Consider the following 15,221-nt stretch of genomic DNA (forward strand, 5'->3'; position numbering starts at 1 on the left):
GATCTCCCCACACTAACGCAGCTAAGCTTCCATTGCCTCAGCTGAGGGGAGTAACACTGAAATACTGTCTAGCTGCAACATTAAAGGGGATACTGGACTTATTTCTGATGTCACACTTTTTGAAATATAAGCCTTTCTGTAACTTGATTAAACATCGGAGGAATTATCTCAACTTCTATGAGCAAGAACCTAATCATACAAGCAGTCACGTACACTTGCTAGTGCATAATATTTTAAATGTCATGCATAATGCAGGTACATTGACAATCTGTATTATCTAGTTAATACCATTTCATGTTCTCAGCCACAGCCCTTAAAGCACATATTGCCTAAAGTAAACTCTGTGACCCTTAAAAAATGCTTTCTTGATTTGGCACATGCTATAGGAAAGTGTAAAAGCTACACATTAGACTGAACTTCAGTGGAATTGAAGAGTCAGGCTACAACCAGACCCCTCTTTGGCCTATGCAGCCCTATCGAAATAACTGACTGACTATGCAGGAAACCCCTTAAACTCACAGAACCGGGTCCTTTGTAAGGGAGACTGAACCATTTCCCAAGCTCTCCCTCCATCCAACCGTTCATTGCCTGCCACCAGCAGCAGATTTACACACTCCACCCCAGAGCTCTGCTGAAGAAATATGCTGCTCATAGTGTGCATTCCAGTATTTGCAAACAAAACCACTCTGAAGGTGCAAATGCAGGCCCCGGTGCAGCTCCCTGCAGCCCGTGCACCAGCTCATCTCTGCGGGTTGCAGCCGCAATTACTGATCCCATTTGCAGCTCCTGATCACCCGTGCTCCCCCTGCAGTCCGACCAGGTTCAGCTCCACAGCACATCCCACCCGCCTCCCAACGTATCCTAAATTTAGATTATTTGCATTCTGGCAGTGCTGTCCCAGTGTGCACAGTGTAACCTATTTGCCTGGGCTGTCAGCTTCTACTAAACCTCACAACAACTGGCTGTATTTGCAATGAAGCTGTTAACTGGGACACCTTCTAAAGTCAGGAACTTTCTATTATATTGACTTCTTCCCAGAGAAGACAAAAATCTGTAAAGTGGGAATAACAGTTCCCATATTAAGAACTCTTGGAGTGCCAGTTTATAGCTTCTAGTTTCTAATCGTTAAGCACATGTACTGATCATCACCCACAGAACTGCCCCATTATGATGAATCTAGACACCAACACTTTAAATATTTAGAAGGGAGGATTTATTTCTACCGCAATCATGTGCAGCTTCACAAGTTGAAGCAACCATTGAGCTGTGAGTGCTATTTATCTGTAATGTGATAAATTTACATATAGATTTTACAACTGCCCATTATTCCTGTTTCAAGCTGTAGTTACTAACCTGTGATAACCTGCAATGGCACCGTTATTTAGACACTTTTGCAACATCGTGCGAAAATCAATACAAGCCCCAGCAGCAGAGTTTATCATTCCCGATTTTAAGTATCTTGTAAATACATAATAAAGTTTTGACTAAGTAAAACATCAGGCACAGCTGCACAAAATAAACAAATGAGCATTTATAACCCAAGAAGTTGCACCACATAACTTTACAGCCAGTTTTTGTCCTTCTACTCTCTGGTACCAACTTCCTTTTTACACAGAAGCCCAGGGCGGGGCTGGTGCCAGGAGCAGAGACCAGAAAGGCACGGCAGCCCGGAGCCCAGAGCGCTGCCCGCTCAGGCGGCTCGGGCACACGCCCCTCGCCCATCAACTCCCTGGCGGCAAGGGAACCTTTCACCAGGCACGTGTGGCCGAGTGCCAGAGCTCAGCCCCTTGTGCCCACAATGCCTGCTGCATGTTCTTCCACCCATTCCTCTTCCTCGCATGTTTCATTTGGGGCAGAACTGGAACAAGTGAGAGCACGCCGCAGCTGCCGGCAGGAAAGGAGCCAGCTCCTGGCAGTCCCCGCATCCCACACAGGGCTGGTCCTTCACACTGAAAAACGACTGCCTGCTCCTCTGCCACGCTGCCTGCAGGCTTCCCCACCACGGCATGTTCCTCCAACATTTCGAGGATTATTCACCTCGTGGCTGTGTTACAGGCTGCTCTCAGCACACACACACACAAAGTACACAACGCTACCGGCAAACATCCTAATTACAACTCTAAATAAAAGACTGATTTGAAGTTTAAAAGGGATTTTTTTTTATCAGTAGCTTTGTGTTGCTGTGGAAACATGATTCCAAGGGCATATCCAGAGATAAGAATCTTTGTGAAATATTGGGTAATTCGGCTTACACACAGAATAGGAAAGGCAAAAATATTTCCTAGCAAGCAAGCTGATCTATGGAGATCTTTAATCTTTTCATTCAGTCTACATTTAGCTCAACCATGGACATTTCCACAACATGCTGACATTTATCATGTTACAATGCAAATAGCTTAAACTTATTTTTAAGACTCCTGTAAATAAAATAATGCAGTATTATGACACAGTAACAACCACTGTAACACTGTTCACTGTAATTTTTCGGGATGGGGTAAGGTGGTTGCAGAAGTGCAGATTTGCAGAGGGTTTTGGGTTTTTTGTTTGGAGCTGTTTTGTTAATAATCAGATGTTAACTCTTCCAGATTCTTTAGAATAATTACTTTCCTCTTCTACATGATTAAACCATAGCGAGCAGCTACAGTGTATGATTTTTTTAATAAAGAGAAAAGACTGGAAAAAGGATAAAAATAGTCAAAGACTATTTGAGGACACTGAGTAATGTGTCATTTTTACACTGTTGAAGCCAATTGTAGCCAACTGTAAACACCTACGTTTACTAGAAATATTTGTTACTTTCCTCCATTTATTCATAATATTTTGAAGACAAGTCTAGTATTCATTAGACTTTTTTATTAGCACTAATTTACAAAATCAGCACCTGGTTTTAGAAGGAACAAGTGCCTACTTATATTGCGATTACACTTGCCTTGTTTCGAGAAACCTGTTTATAAAAAGACAACTCATGTCACAGTTTCATTTTGATTTCTCAGCTTTTTCTAGAAGAGGTTCTCAATAACAAAGCATTTCTCAGGTTTGTCAGCTGAGAATTCAGGAAATAAACTACAGAAATAGGGGCATCTTAATACACGGCCACGTTTCTCCATCAAAGATTCAGTTTCACAGACTAACTCCTGCCATGCAGGAAAGTCAGCAACCCATGAAAATGGAGAGTTACCTCACCATTAGATTCTTTAAAAAACAACTAACAAATAAGAACCCAACGAGGGAGAAAAGAAATGTAATTTCTAAATCAGTGCCCTTTATTTTACCACAAGTCCATAGCAGGGTGCCCATGTGACCCCTGCAGACTCCACTGTGCTTTCAGTTAACCTCTCAGGCTTACTGGGTCAAACTGGAACAGAACTGCCTCCACCTCTACCACCTACTGCTTCAGTCATCTTCCTCTTAACAATCCAAATCAATCCTGATAGTAAAGCTTCCTGCTACAACTATGCCAACTCCTTCCTCCCATGACAAAGGTGAATAATTACTCTGAAGTGATTTTACTCAGATCTGATCTACTACAGGTTTTTGCCCATCACACCACAAATTCTTAAGGCACTTTCATAACTTCCTAAGATTTGCTTTCATTTCATTTAATTGTATCTGCTCAAATAAATGTAATTAATACTGATGAGACACTGGCACAGGCTTCCCAGAGCAGCTGTGGATGCCCCATCCCTGGAGGTGTTCCAGACCAGGCTGGAGAGGGCATGGAGCAACCTGGTTCGGTGGAAGGTGTCCCTGCAGGGGGCTGGCTCTACTTGATCCTTAAGGTCCCTTCCAACTCAAACCATTCTAGGCTCTAATAGGTTACAAAGGCTCAATTTTATTTTTCAGTATTTGAAAAGTAGTATTTGATGGATCCTTGCAAAAAATTCAATTTTAAGCTACTTACTATGCACATAATAATTACTTTTCAGTATAATTCTTTAGATCACTCTTAGTATTTTGAAAATGAATAGCTAGTCATGCAAAATGGAGTCTGTTAAATTAATTACTTTTGCCAGAAGCTCAGTCAATTCATAATCCTGGGTGTGGCAGACCAGATGATTTGTGTTTTGTTAGCACCTACTAAACAGAACTATGAAGAGCAGCAGTTCTAGAACTACACCTTAACACTGGCATTAGAAAAATAGTGGCTATTTCACCCAAGGTTCTGTACTGTTTGGCTAAAGATGTTTTTTAATTTTATGGTGCTTTGATTAATCTTAGTTGTTTGGGAAAAAATCAATTCTCTCAATCTCTTCTAATGTGTATTTTTCTTTCCTTACCTTTAGCTGTAGAACACTGACTTCAAACCACCACGTATGCCTACTCTGTTTTAAGCCACTTCAAGTTAGTCTTCAGAAAATAGAAAACTCTAACATCTCACTTTATCTATTTCTTCCCTTCCCACTTCCCTTCCCTATTTAGAGGTTTACTTGCTCTGCACTGCCAGTATTTCCTTTGATAGCATCGATGCCAAATTTAACAAACTTCACTACGTTTAAAGGCCCTTTGGCATCTGTGAAATAAATTCATTCCAAAGGCACCCATCACTTTTGATAAAATATTACCATATTAAATATCACTGTCTTTCTCATCTGTATAGAAATTCCTGTTGGGAATGAGTTTTGGGCTAAAATTGTAAGAGATCAGCAACACAAGATCACCCAAGGTCTCAGTGAATTCAAAGGAGGGGCTGTGGTTCACTCTCCCTTTGATGCCTCACATCCCTGCCCTTTCTCACTGGTTTGGTTGGAGCAGTGCCTTTGTTTGTGTCAGTTCAGAGAACTAAAGCAGCTCCAAGCTGAAGCAAGAACAGTAAAGAAGCTTTTACCTGCATAGTCCTATTCCCCTCCTGGGTCAGCACCAGCACTCACAGGGCTTTGTATCCATCATTTCAACTTCTCACCTTTCAATTTTATTTTTTTATGAAGTCACTCTTCAGCTAAACCAGCTTTCCAACACGGCAAATGCTCCAGCTGTGCAGGCCCCAGCACAAGAGAGGAGGAAGGAGTGACAGAGCAGAGGCATAGACGGAAAAGCTGCCCCTGCAGCAGCAGCACAGCCCAAGATCAGCACAGGTCAGCCTGCAAGGCTCATCCCTGCAAAGCTCAGCTCAGGTGTCTGGGCCTCCCAGGAGAGCTCAGCCTCCACACAGCCAGTGAGGTGCCCACCTCCTCCCCCTGTGCTTAAGGCTCCTCAAGGGGCAACAAAAACCCACCAGGACAGCAAAGGACAGGTCAGCAACATGATCACTGTTACTCCAGAGCCTGGAAAACAACCACCACATCCCAAGCAGCAAAGCAGGAATCATAAATGTGTGCAGGAAACACTTCCCCTTTCCTAGAGAGAAGGGAGAGCACTACCAGAGAGCTGTGAGTGGTGATAGGATTAACAAATCCTCCAGTGTGGTTTAGTCCTTTGTCTGCTAAGGTTCTAATTTGACTTATATCCCATATACTCCTCCTAAAATCAGCTTATTTAATTGATTCCATACCACATAAATCTTCAGAAGAGATAGTTCACAGTATTTCATTCCAACAGAAAATAGAACAAAATCATCCATGCACACTCAAAAGCAGAGATTTTCCTAAACCTGACAGAAACATCAGGGCAAAATGAAAACTATCTCAAAGCACTGATGAAAACAAGGTCATTGCTACTGTCCACTCTGCCATGGTTAGTTCAGTATTTCACTTGCAAACCAAAACAACCAAACCACTAGCACTGAGTGTGCATCTCACCACTATCAGAAGTTACTTCCCTTTGTATCAGATTACAAGGCATTTTCTGCATGTTTTTTTCCATGTTTCTAAAAAGACATGCCAACAGTAAACCCTCAGCATACTCACAGCTTGGTGATTTGTTCAGAGGAGGTATCAGCATTAAGACATGTCGGCTACAGTAGCTGAAAGGAAGCTATTTCACAATTATGAAACAATAAAAAAAAAAATCCAATATAAAAGTCAACCTGAATGTCATTTGGGATATTTTGCAACATCCAAATCCCAATAAAATTGGGCAAATTCTGGACTGAAGCATTTTGGGGAGTATTGATTTGGAGTGCTCTAATGACCTGCAATTTTACTCAGGACACATCAGCAATATTTGGTGAAGCAATCTGCCTTCCTTCTGAAGAAGCAAGAAGTAATATACTGCAGTGGCAGCTGCTAATGTTAAGAAAAACTGCAAAATGAAGTAATTGCACATTATAAACTGTAGCCTAATTGCGAGTTGCTCGTACTTAAAACATACCCACAACACAGACGAATTACTTTCCACCATGTAACAAAAACTCTCATTTGCATCCTAATCACCACAGAGTATTTCAGTATTTTATGAAAATTCTCTTATAATACAAAAGAAGAACTTCCAAGAGAAGAGATTTCCTCTTAGGGGAACTTAGGTGGTTGTGATTTTGGGTACTGCAAGCAGATGGACAATAAAAGCATGTGCACAACTCTGCTAAAACTCAACTATCGTGAAGATTCTGCCCAAATCTAATTGAAAAATATTTCTACTGCAGCCTTTCTACAAGACATATATACACAAACCAGTACTGAATCCACCACTAAGAGGTCACTGGGCTGGAGGGGCACAGCACAAGCCCAGGCAGCGTGGGGGCACCAGGAGGGTGCAGAAAGGACTGAGGGGGACCCAAGGCTGTCCCTGCACCGGCTCTCCCCAGCGAAACGGGTGGAGACAGGAATGCTCAAACCAACTCCTGCCCCCAGTGGAGCACAGGACACCCTGCCAAAGGACCTACCATCGAATAACCCTATCTGAATCAGTGACATTTATTACAAGCTGGAATTATCTTACCAATCTACCTGCTCCAAGCTGACAGTGAACTGCATTTGGTTTTTTTGTGCACCTTGCAAAAAGACAAGTTTGAGAATAGCTCAAACATATACCCAAAAGTTGTACTAAAGCAAAGGAAAACAAGCTCTCTTCTGAAAAGGAGATTCATCCACAAGCAAACCAGTGTCTTTAATAACCATCCTGCCAATTAACAGAACACACATTTCACACAGATAAATCAACTGAAATGAAATATACTACTGAATTTCACATTATTACACTATTATTTTTAATTACCTTACAACACAATAACATAGAAGCTATATTTTTGAATATGTGTATAGCTCCATACACTTCATTTGAGTGACCTGAAAATCAAAATCAAATACAATTGAAATCACTTAATAAAATGTTTCTGGGTCTGGGACTTTTTCCAGATATTATTTTAAAAGTTCCTAAAATACTTCATCTTAAGTGAAAGCCTTCTCCAAATTGTCAGAACAACATCCAATTTCATCCATGAGCAGTGCCAGTTCCCAGCGATGAAGGCTGACCAAGGACTGGGCTGTGTAATGCACACAGGCAGCAGGTCAAGGGAACTGATTTCTGCTGTGAGGGCACATCTGGAATTCTGCATCCAGTTTTCCTCCCTTCCAGTACTGGACCAAACCCAGCAGAAAACCATTAGGATGCATAGGGAGCTGAAGGATGTGACATGAAAGAAAAAAAATTGAAGAAATTGGGTTTGTATAGGCTAGGAGGGGAAAATGGGGTGGTGCTGGAAAACATCCAACTGCTCTTTTAAGTTACGTAAAGGGGAATCACTAAGAAAAGTGATCCAGATTCCTCTCAGAGACAGAGTACAAAGGACAAGAGGGGATGGTCCCAAGTTGCAGCAAGGCAGACTATCATGTTTTTAAGGGGAAAAGTATCACCGGACAATTGGTTTAACACAAAAACCAGAAGTTGCCCATAGATGTTGTAGAATCTCCATCCCTGGAGATTTTGGAAATACTGAGTGGACATGTCGAACAACTTGGTCTAATTTTGACATCAGCCCTGCTTTGAGTAGGAGGTTGGACTACATGACCTCAGAAAGTTTCCTTCAACCTACATTATGCTGTGAAGTATTTCATAGCAAGCTGTCATAAAATATTTTCATTAAATACCAAATCAATCAGTTATTTTCATTTCTAGATCACAGCTGAAAACTGACAAAGCATCAACAGAAAAAGCATTAAAAAAACTTACTATGCTGGCGAAGTACTAGTTTTCAACACAAGCTGAGCTCTACACCTACTCAGTTGGTAAAGCACCAACTCTTCTCTGGGCTGTAGATCCTCACCCCTGAGCAAGAAGCCACTGAACTAACAGAGCCTGGTGTCCTACAAATACACATTTCTAGTCTCAGGAGTAACAATAAATCCTTCTGTGAAACTGGGGCATGTCATGTCTCCTCAGGGAGTCTGATTTTTCACATGTGCCCCAATACAATCTCTTCCCCAGCTGAGCACCATACAGGATCTCTTCACTCGAGCAAAATACCTATTTTTGTGAAACCTGCAGAATAACTTTCCATCTTTAAGACTTTTACCATCTGTCAGATTTGATGGAAGGCAGGCAACAGGTACTAGAACCATATGTACGGGTATGGGAGATGGACAGATGCAGCCACGTACACATGCTGTGAACATATAAGCCTTATTTCCTTAATAAAGCATGCTTCTAAGAAAACCCATAAGTTATCTCTGTCTGTTCCCATGGGATGGATCTTGCTGTGCTAGAATAATGTGTATTTATTTATAAAATGCAAGTGTCCATGAGCTGCACTCTTCAGCTAAGCCAATATCCCATTGCTCTGGGCTGACAGCAGAAGTTGCTACCTCTCTTATCTTCCATAAACCTGGAAGACAGCTCTGACACGGAGCGAGTGGCTGCTGCCCGTCCCTGCTGCACAGCTTGTGGGGGCCACCTGTCCATCACCGGGGAGAGCAGGAAAAGCAGCTCTAATTTCTCCTTTGGATTCCCACGCCAGGTTAGGTAAGTGCTAGAAGCTTGAGTGACTGAAGGGAAGTGCTTACATCTGCCTTCTCCCCAGAGGGAAGAAGCTGATAACTAGCCACCAATTACACTCCCTAATTCCCTCCTCTGATCCTTGCACTGGGGCGGGTTGGCTAAGTTGTATCAGCTCCCTCTTCTCCTTATCACACAGAGAGACAGCACATGTTAATTACCACCTATGGACACCCATACCCAACCTGTGCTCCCTAAAAGCACACGCAAACAGGGGCACGGCTCCATCATTGAGGGCTCTGTGTCTCTCTGGATCAAGGCAAGAGTTAACAGAACGAACATGACAGGCTCTTTCTGATCACTGCCACCGAGCAGCCCACCCCAGCCACCACGCTGACCCCCACAGAGGATGCAAAAGCCACCTTTTTATGTAACTCAAAATAAACTGTTATGCAGTCATCAATTCCATTCAAATTTCATGTTTTAATATCAATATCTAAGCCTTGCAGATTGTTCTATTCCTGATTTCTTTCTGGTTTTGTTTCTTTATTAATATGCTTCTCTTAATTTTAAATTATTGATGCTCTAAAAGTAGGGCAGTTCCATGAGACAGTAGAAAGAAGTGTAACTTTAAAGAATCTACTGCCAAGTGTTTTAAGTATTCTTTTCAGTATTACTTTAACATTTACCTATTGACTACCTAAACTTCTAATATAACCCTTTCACAGCACATCAATAACACAAAGCTCTCTTTGTAAAATGGCAAATTCAGAGCAAGAAATCCAAGATTTGAGCTTGCAGATTTTCTTCCAACTGCACTCATCTGCATTCAACTGTTTATTTATAAGCAGTTATTTGCAGCACTGATATTACTTCACATTCATATAAACTTGATGACAAAAAAAGCTTCCAAAAGCTAGGATAAAAATGAGAACATCCCTATCACATTCAATTCACCATTTCTTTCCAAAATGATTATTTGTTTTTTACTGTCAAATTATCATCCTTGCCAAATTACTGCTGATCAACTGGAGGAAGAACAAGTCACGCTGGAAATGTAAAGCTCAACTCTATCATGTTTTTATTGCTGTTCCAGTGTTTTTGAAGTATGGCTTGTTAACAGGCTGCTTTAAACAATACTACTACTAATAATAAAACCAAGCCCACATAAGGGGAGAAAGAAACAACCCCAACAACCTTTCCCAATTATCTGAAAGGTATTTCTGAAACTCTCAGACCTGGTCTAAAAGTGCGTTCCATCTGACTCTGATGCTGATAACATCCTATCACTGAATAAAAGAGAAAGTCACTTAAAGAACTTTACCCCAACACCCCTCAAAAGAATTAACAATTCTTAAGTGAAAGCAGAGAGGAAGAAGACAACCCAACATTTACATATATTTGGATAAATTAAGTCAGAGTAACAAACATGACTGTATGACTAAGTAATTGCTCAAAGAATGTCCTGCAGTCCTAGGAAGTGCTGAGGATTTTGGCTCAAACTTTGTTCTGTGCTCAGCCCTTAGTTTCACATGCAGAATGACCAAAAAAAAAAACGGGTTAGAAAGGGGCTCTGACAGGGATCCATCTCCTACCACTTCACCCTCTGCAGCAAGAGTAAGGCAGAAGCCTGTATCACAGGCTGAACGACTCTGGCAGAGTTGAACTGGAGGACATTAGGATGGGGTTTGGCCTGATAACGTGCCTTTTCTGCTTACGAAGCCGAGAAAGTGCAACCACAACACAGCAGTAAATATACTGCTCTGCTGAGTTTATTTTTACTTAAAATCTGATTATGTAAAAAAATGACTGCACTAGGGAAAACAGTTAAATGCCTTTAAGGGTTTTCAAATCCAGATGAGAGAACATTCACGTACAGTCTCTTCAGCCAACATCTTCCTCTATTTCCTGTACTGGTATTTTATGTTGTGATCAATATTTCTCAAACATTATTCTCTCTACTGCAAAATCAAAATGGAAGACTGACCATAACAGCACTATCCTAAGAATACTTCATTTGCCCTTTTACTCATATAATCGAAAGCATTTTATTGTTTTCAAATCCCTAATCCAATAACGTGAAACATAAGAATTAGGATAAAATGAGAAAGAGAGTGAAGGACTTTAAGAGTCAAAAGACACTCATTTGCCCAGTAACAAGCCTTATGGCACAGTGCACTTGTAAATAACCATCATCTCCGAAGAGCTCCACATTAGCTGTGGGTCTAAAACAAAACCATCAGGGCCTGCTTTGCTTTCCTTTATTAAAGTGTACAAATTTAAATGGATTTTGCAGTTGCAGAAAACATCTCCATCTGCACACTCACAGCTTGCCCTCTACCCCACCCCCTGAGGGAGAAGCTTCTGCAGATCCTCACTGCATTAGCAACCAGAGCAAAACACAAAACACAGAGCAGTAAACTGCACAACCTGCATGGCTGGGATTGATAGGCAATCGCATTTCATCGCAGTCACCACAATACAGCACAGCTGCTATGCCACTGCTACAAGTGCGTCCAACACTTTCCTGATCAAGTACACACTATAAACTGAGACTTTGTTCTCTGTCACTTCACACCCAAGGCACAAGAGCAATCATCAAGAGCACAAAATACATAATGTGGCATTTTATGTTAATAATTTTACAGCCAAGTGCAAGGAGCCAAGTGCGTATTTCAATTGAACTGGAGATTTGGAAATTATCAATTTGATAGTGATTTCGTACAGCATTCACAGCAGACACAAAGTACCAGAAGAAGTTTTCAAATAAAAAACAACCTTTTGGATTTGGAATGGAAACAGCTTCAGTGTAGAAGTTTACCACACACCGTTTGGAGGGGCAGAAGTGGCCCTGTTTCCCCTGTATCTGCTCACTGGCATAGGGATGCCAAAAAAGGGCATCAACTGCCATCGTGCTGCTTCTTGCAGTCCCTGATCTGTGGTGAAATATTTTAGCTTTCCACTTTGTTTGTGAAACACAGTCTTTAACACCCCGTTGAAGTGAACTGGACTGTCCCCAGCACACACCTCAGCAATGCTATTCCCCAGGACCTTCAAAAACCTGACTGCGAGTGCAAACAAGTGCAGCCACTACTGAGATTACCTGCACTCATTTCCTTACACTGGTCCAGATGATAAAATAACCATAACAAAATACAGCCTGTACCAGAAGCTACATCAACAAATTTTGGACTAGATATACTGCTGTGATTTCTAACACTGAAACAATAACAAGGATATTTTTACACTGTAAACGGGATTTCTGATTTACACTTTGAAGGTTCTTCCCACAGCAAAAAAAAAAAAAGTGAAGGCCACAACACAAAACTCTGAGAGAGAGGCTCATCTCCCAGCTAAAATCAGGCCTAGATGAAAGCTCCCTCCCTGAAACACACAATGACTTCATCCTGACAGGCCAGCACAATTCAGTGACTATGTGCAAAAACCTACAGCTATAAAAATCTGTAGCACACAGCTGAGGGCTGTGAGGCGTCCTCGCTGAGAAATGCACTGCTTTACAAAAGATTCCTCACCAGAGAGAGAAATTAATGCTGATAAAGCTTTCACAAAATCACAACCTTTTAGTTGCCTTTAGTACTTCTGATCAAAAACCATACTGAAGAAACAGAGGCAGTGTTGCAAAGAAGTTGATAAAACAGCAATAAAAAAGAGTTTTTCATCTGCATCCCTTAAGTTATTTCAGGACTACAGGGTTTTTTTTAACTAATGGAAGACAAAATATGCAATCCTAAGTAAGGCTACTGAGCATGCCAGGTTAATAACCCAGTCATTAGATACACAGATCAGACAGCATCACCCCAGCTCACTGAGACTGCTAAAAATCCATCTCACACTCTTAATCCAGTTAGTTCACGTTTTTTGTAGTTTGTTCACGGCGCTCTTTAAGACTGATGTTACCCTCAGCAAACACACACGATCGCTTTTCAGCGAGACTCAGACTAATGCAATATAATTTAGACCTAGGAGAGCTGAAGAGAACTTTCACCTTCACACGCTAACGCAGGCACTAATCCGGCCAGCTCTGCAGCACAGACAGCACGTCCAGAGCAAAGTCAGGCAGCGGCAGCAACTCCGATGCTCAGATTCACCTTTTTATACCCCACGACCTCGGGCTGCTGCAGCCAGGTGAGCCCTCGCAGGGCACTGGAAGGGACGCGGGGCTGCCAGCAGGATTTACTACCTTCCCCCCCGCTTCCTGAACGCCTGCAATCGCACTAGGGAGACGGAGGAAATAACGAGAGCAACCAACTCCAGAGGCACAAGATTTAAAGAAAATAAACGCAGGAGCGAAACGAAACGAGACGCTCAGCTGCACCCACCGATCGAGGGATGGGGGGGGAGAGGAAAGAAGGGTGATGCCGGGGAGACAACCTCGGGAATACGGAGAGGGAGGCAGAGCTGAGGAGAGCGAGACAGAGCTGCTCCCCCTCCCCGAGGGCAAGGGCGGGCCGGGCCCGCGGCCGGGCAGGGCGGCGGGAAGGAGGGAGGGAAGGGAGGAGGGAGTTGTCCGGGGCAAGGGCGCTGCCCCGGCGGCCGCACTCACCACACCATGCCGTAGGCCCCCTCGCCGATGTAGGAGAGGTTGGTGTAGCGCGGCCCCACGTCGAACACTTGTCCCCGCACCATCTCCGGGCCGCCGGCGCTGGCGGAGCCGCCCGCAGCCCCTGCCCCCGACACCGCCGCCATGTTGTCCGTGCCGGGAACCGCGGTTCCTGCGTGCGGGGGGGCGGAGGCGGGCGAGGAGGGGGGCGAGGAGGAGGATGCGGGAGGGAGGAGAGAGGAGGAAGAGGAGGAGGAGGAGAAGGAGGAGGGAGGAAGAGGCGCCGCCCGCTCCGGCCGCTCCGCCGCTCTCGGCCCGTCGGCCCCGTCAGCGCCGAACCCGCCGCGGCCGCTCTGAGGAGGCGCCGCCGGCCGCGCGCGCGCACCGCCCGGCCCGGGAGGTGGGAGGGGGGAGCGGGGGGGCGAGGACGCGCGCGCAGGGAGCGGCGCGGGGCGGGGCCGCGCGCGGCGGGGGGCGGGGCCGGGGGCGGGGCCGGGGACTGCGGTAACCGCAGCCGCTGGGGAGGGGGCGCGGCGGCCGGTCACGTGGGCGCGCGGCCGCGCGGCGCCATTAGAGGCGTCAGGCGACGGGCGGGAAATGGAGCCGGGCCCGGCCCGGCCTCAGCGCCCGCCGCTCCCTCAGCGCCGGGCCCGGCCCGGCCCGGCCCGGCCTCAGCGCCCGCCGCTCCCTCAGCGCCCGGCCCGGCCCGGCCTCAGCGCCCGCCGCTCCTTCAGCGCCCGGCCCGGCCCGGCCTCAGCGCCCGCAGCTTCCTCAGCGCCCGGCCCGGCCCGGCCTCAGCGCCCGCAGCTCCCTCAGCGCCCGGCCCGGCCCGGCCCGGCCCGGCCTCAGCGCCCGCCGCTCCCTCAGCGCCCGGCCCGGCCCGGCCTCAGCGCCCGCCGCTCCCTCAGCGCCCGCCGCTCCCTCAGCGCCCGACCCGGCCCGGCCCGGCCTCAGCGCCCGCCGGTCCCGCCGAGCGCTCGTCCCGCACCGCCCCGCGTGCGCCAGAGCTCGGGCACCGCCATGAGCGCGAGTTCATTTGTGACGCTTCCCGACTTCAGCACACAGTTTTGCGAACTCATTTTAGAATGATGTTTTTACATGTAATTACGTTTTCCTGTTCGCTGCTTCCCGTATAAATGTAAATAAACTGTGTAGGGGAGGTGAAATCTGTGTTGAAGGTTAGTCATGGTCGCTGCTTGCAACAATGCTGTATCTTTTCTTCTGCAAGGCAGAGTTTTCCTAAAACAGCTTTTCCTTGTTTGCAGGACTTCATGCACAAGGATCTTTACTCCACCTGTGCCTTTTTTCCTGCAGTTCTCTAATGACCTGACAAGAAGTACTAACCCCTGGTTGCTACTGCCATTTTCACTGCCAGCATCTCCGCTGCTTCTCACCTGTCCCTGCCTCGGGACCCAACTCCCGAGGTGGGATGTCATTTCTGGCATCCCACCTTCTTCTGGCCCTTCCTGCTCCGAACCAGCTTCCTTTGCCATCGGCCAAACCATCCCGGCGTTGCGGAGCTGCTCCCCTCGCTCGCCTCCCCCGGGCTCCGGGCCAGCTTTGCCCAGGGGTGGGGAGGGCGGTCCCGGGTCTGGCTGCGCCCCCAGCTGTCCCCAAGGCTCCAGGTGCCACCCAGCCTAGGCTGATGGAGGCAAAGCTGTCAGGGGCAAGCATCGCAGTCTAACAAACTCCCCTCCGTATTTAACAGGCATTCAACTCTGCAGCTCGTGGTTTTGTGTATTTGAGTGGGATAATGCTTCTGATGTATTCATTTTAACATGTGTATGATGGTTTTTGTTTCATTATGTGTTCTGCACTTCAGAAACACAGCATTATTTTTCTCAGAAATTTCAGA

General features: G+C 45.4%; 1 protein-coding gene across 1 annotated transcript in view; it reads right to left on the bottom strand.

The window, feature by feature from the left end:
• MAPK1 (mitogen-activated protein kinase 1) overlaps positions 1-13,773 on the bottom strand; it is a 33,827-nt gene extending 20,054 nt beyond the window's left edge. Inside the window, exon 1 of the mRNA XM_068208849.1 lies at positions 13,370-13,773. Within this exon, the coding sequence (XP_068064950.1) occupies positions 13,370-13,512 (143 nt within the window). The 5' untranslated portion in view covers positions 13,513-13,773. The remainder of the gene's footprint in view (positions 1-13,369) is intronic.
• Between the last annotated feature and the right edge of the window lie 1,448 nt (positions 13,774-15,221).

The sequence above is a fragment of the Anomalospiza imberbis genome, chromosome 18 (genome assembly GCF_031753505.1).
Source record: "Anomalospiza imberbis isolate Cuckoo-Finch-1a 21T00152 chromosome 18, ASM3175350v1, whole genome shotgun sequence".
NCBI lineage: Eukaryota > Metazoa > Chordata > Aves > Passeriformes > Viduidae > Anomalospiza > Anomalospiza imberbis.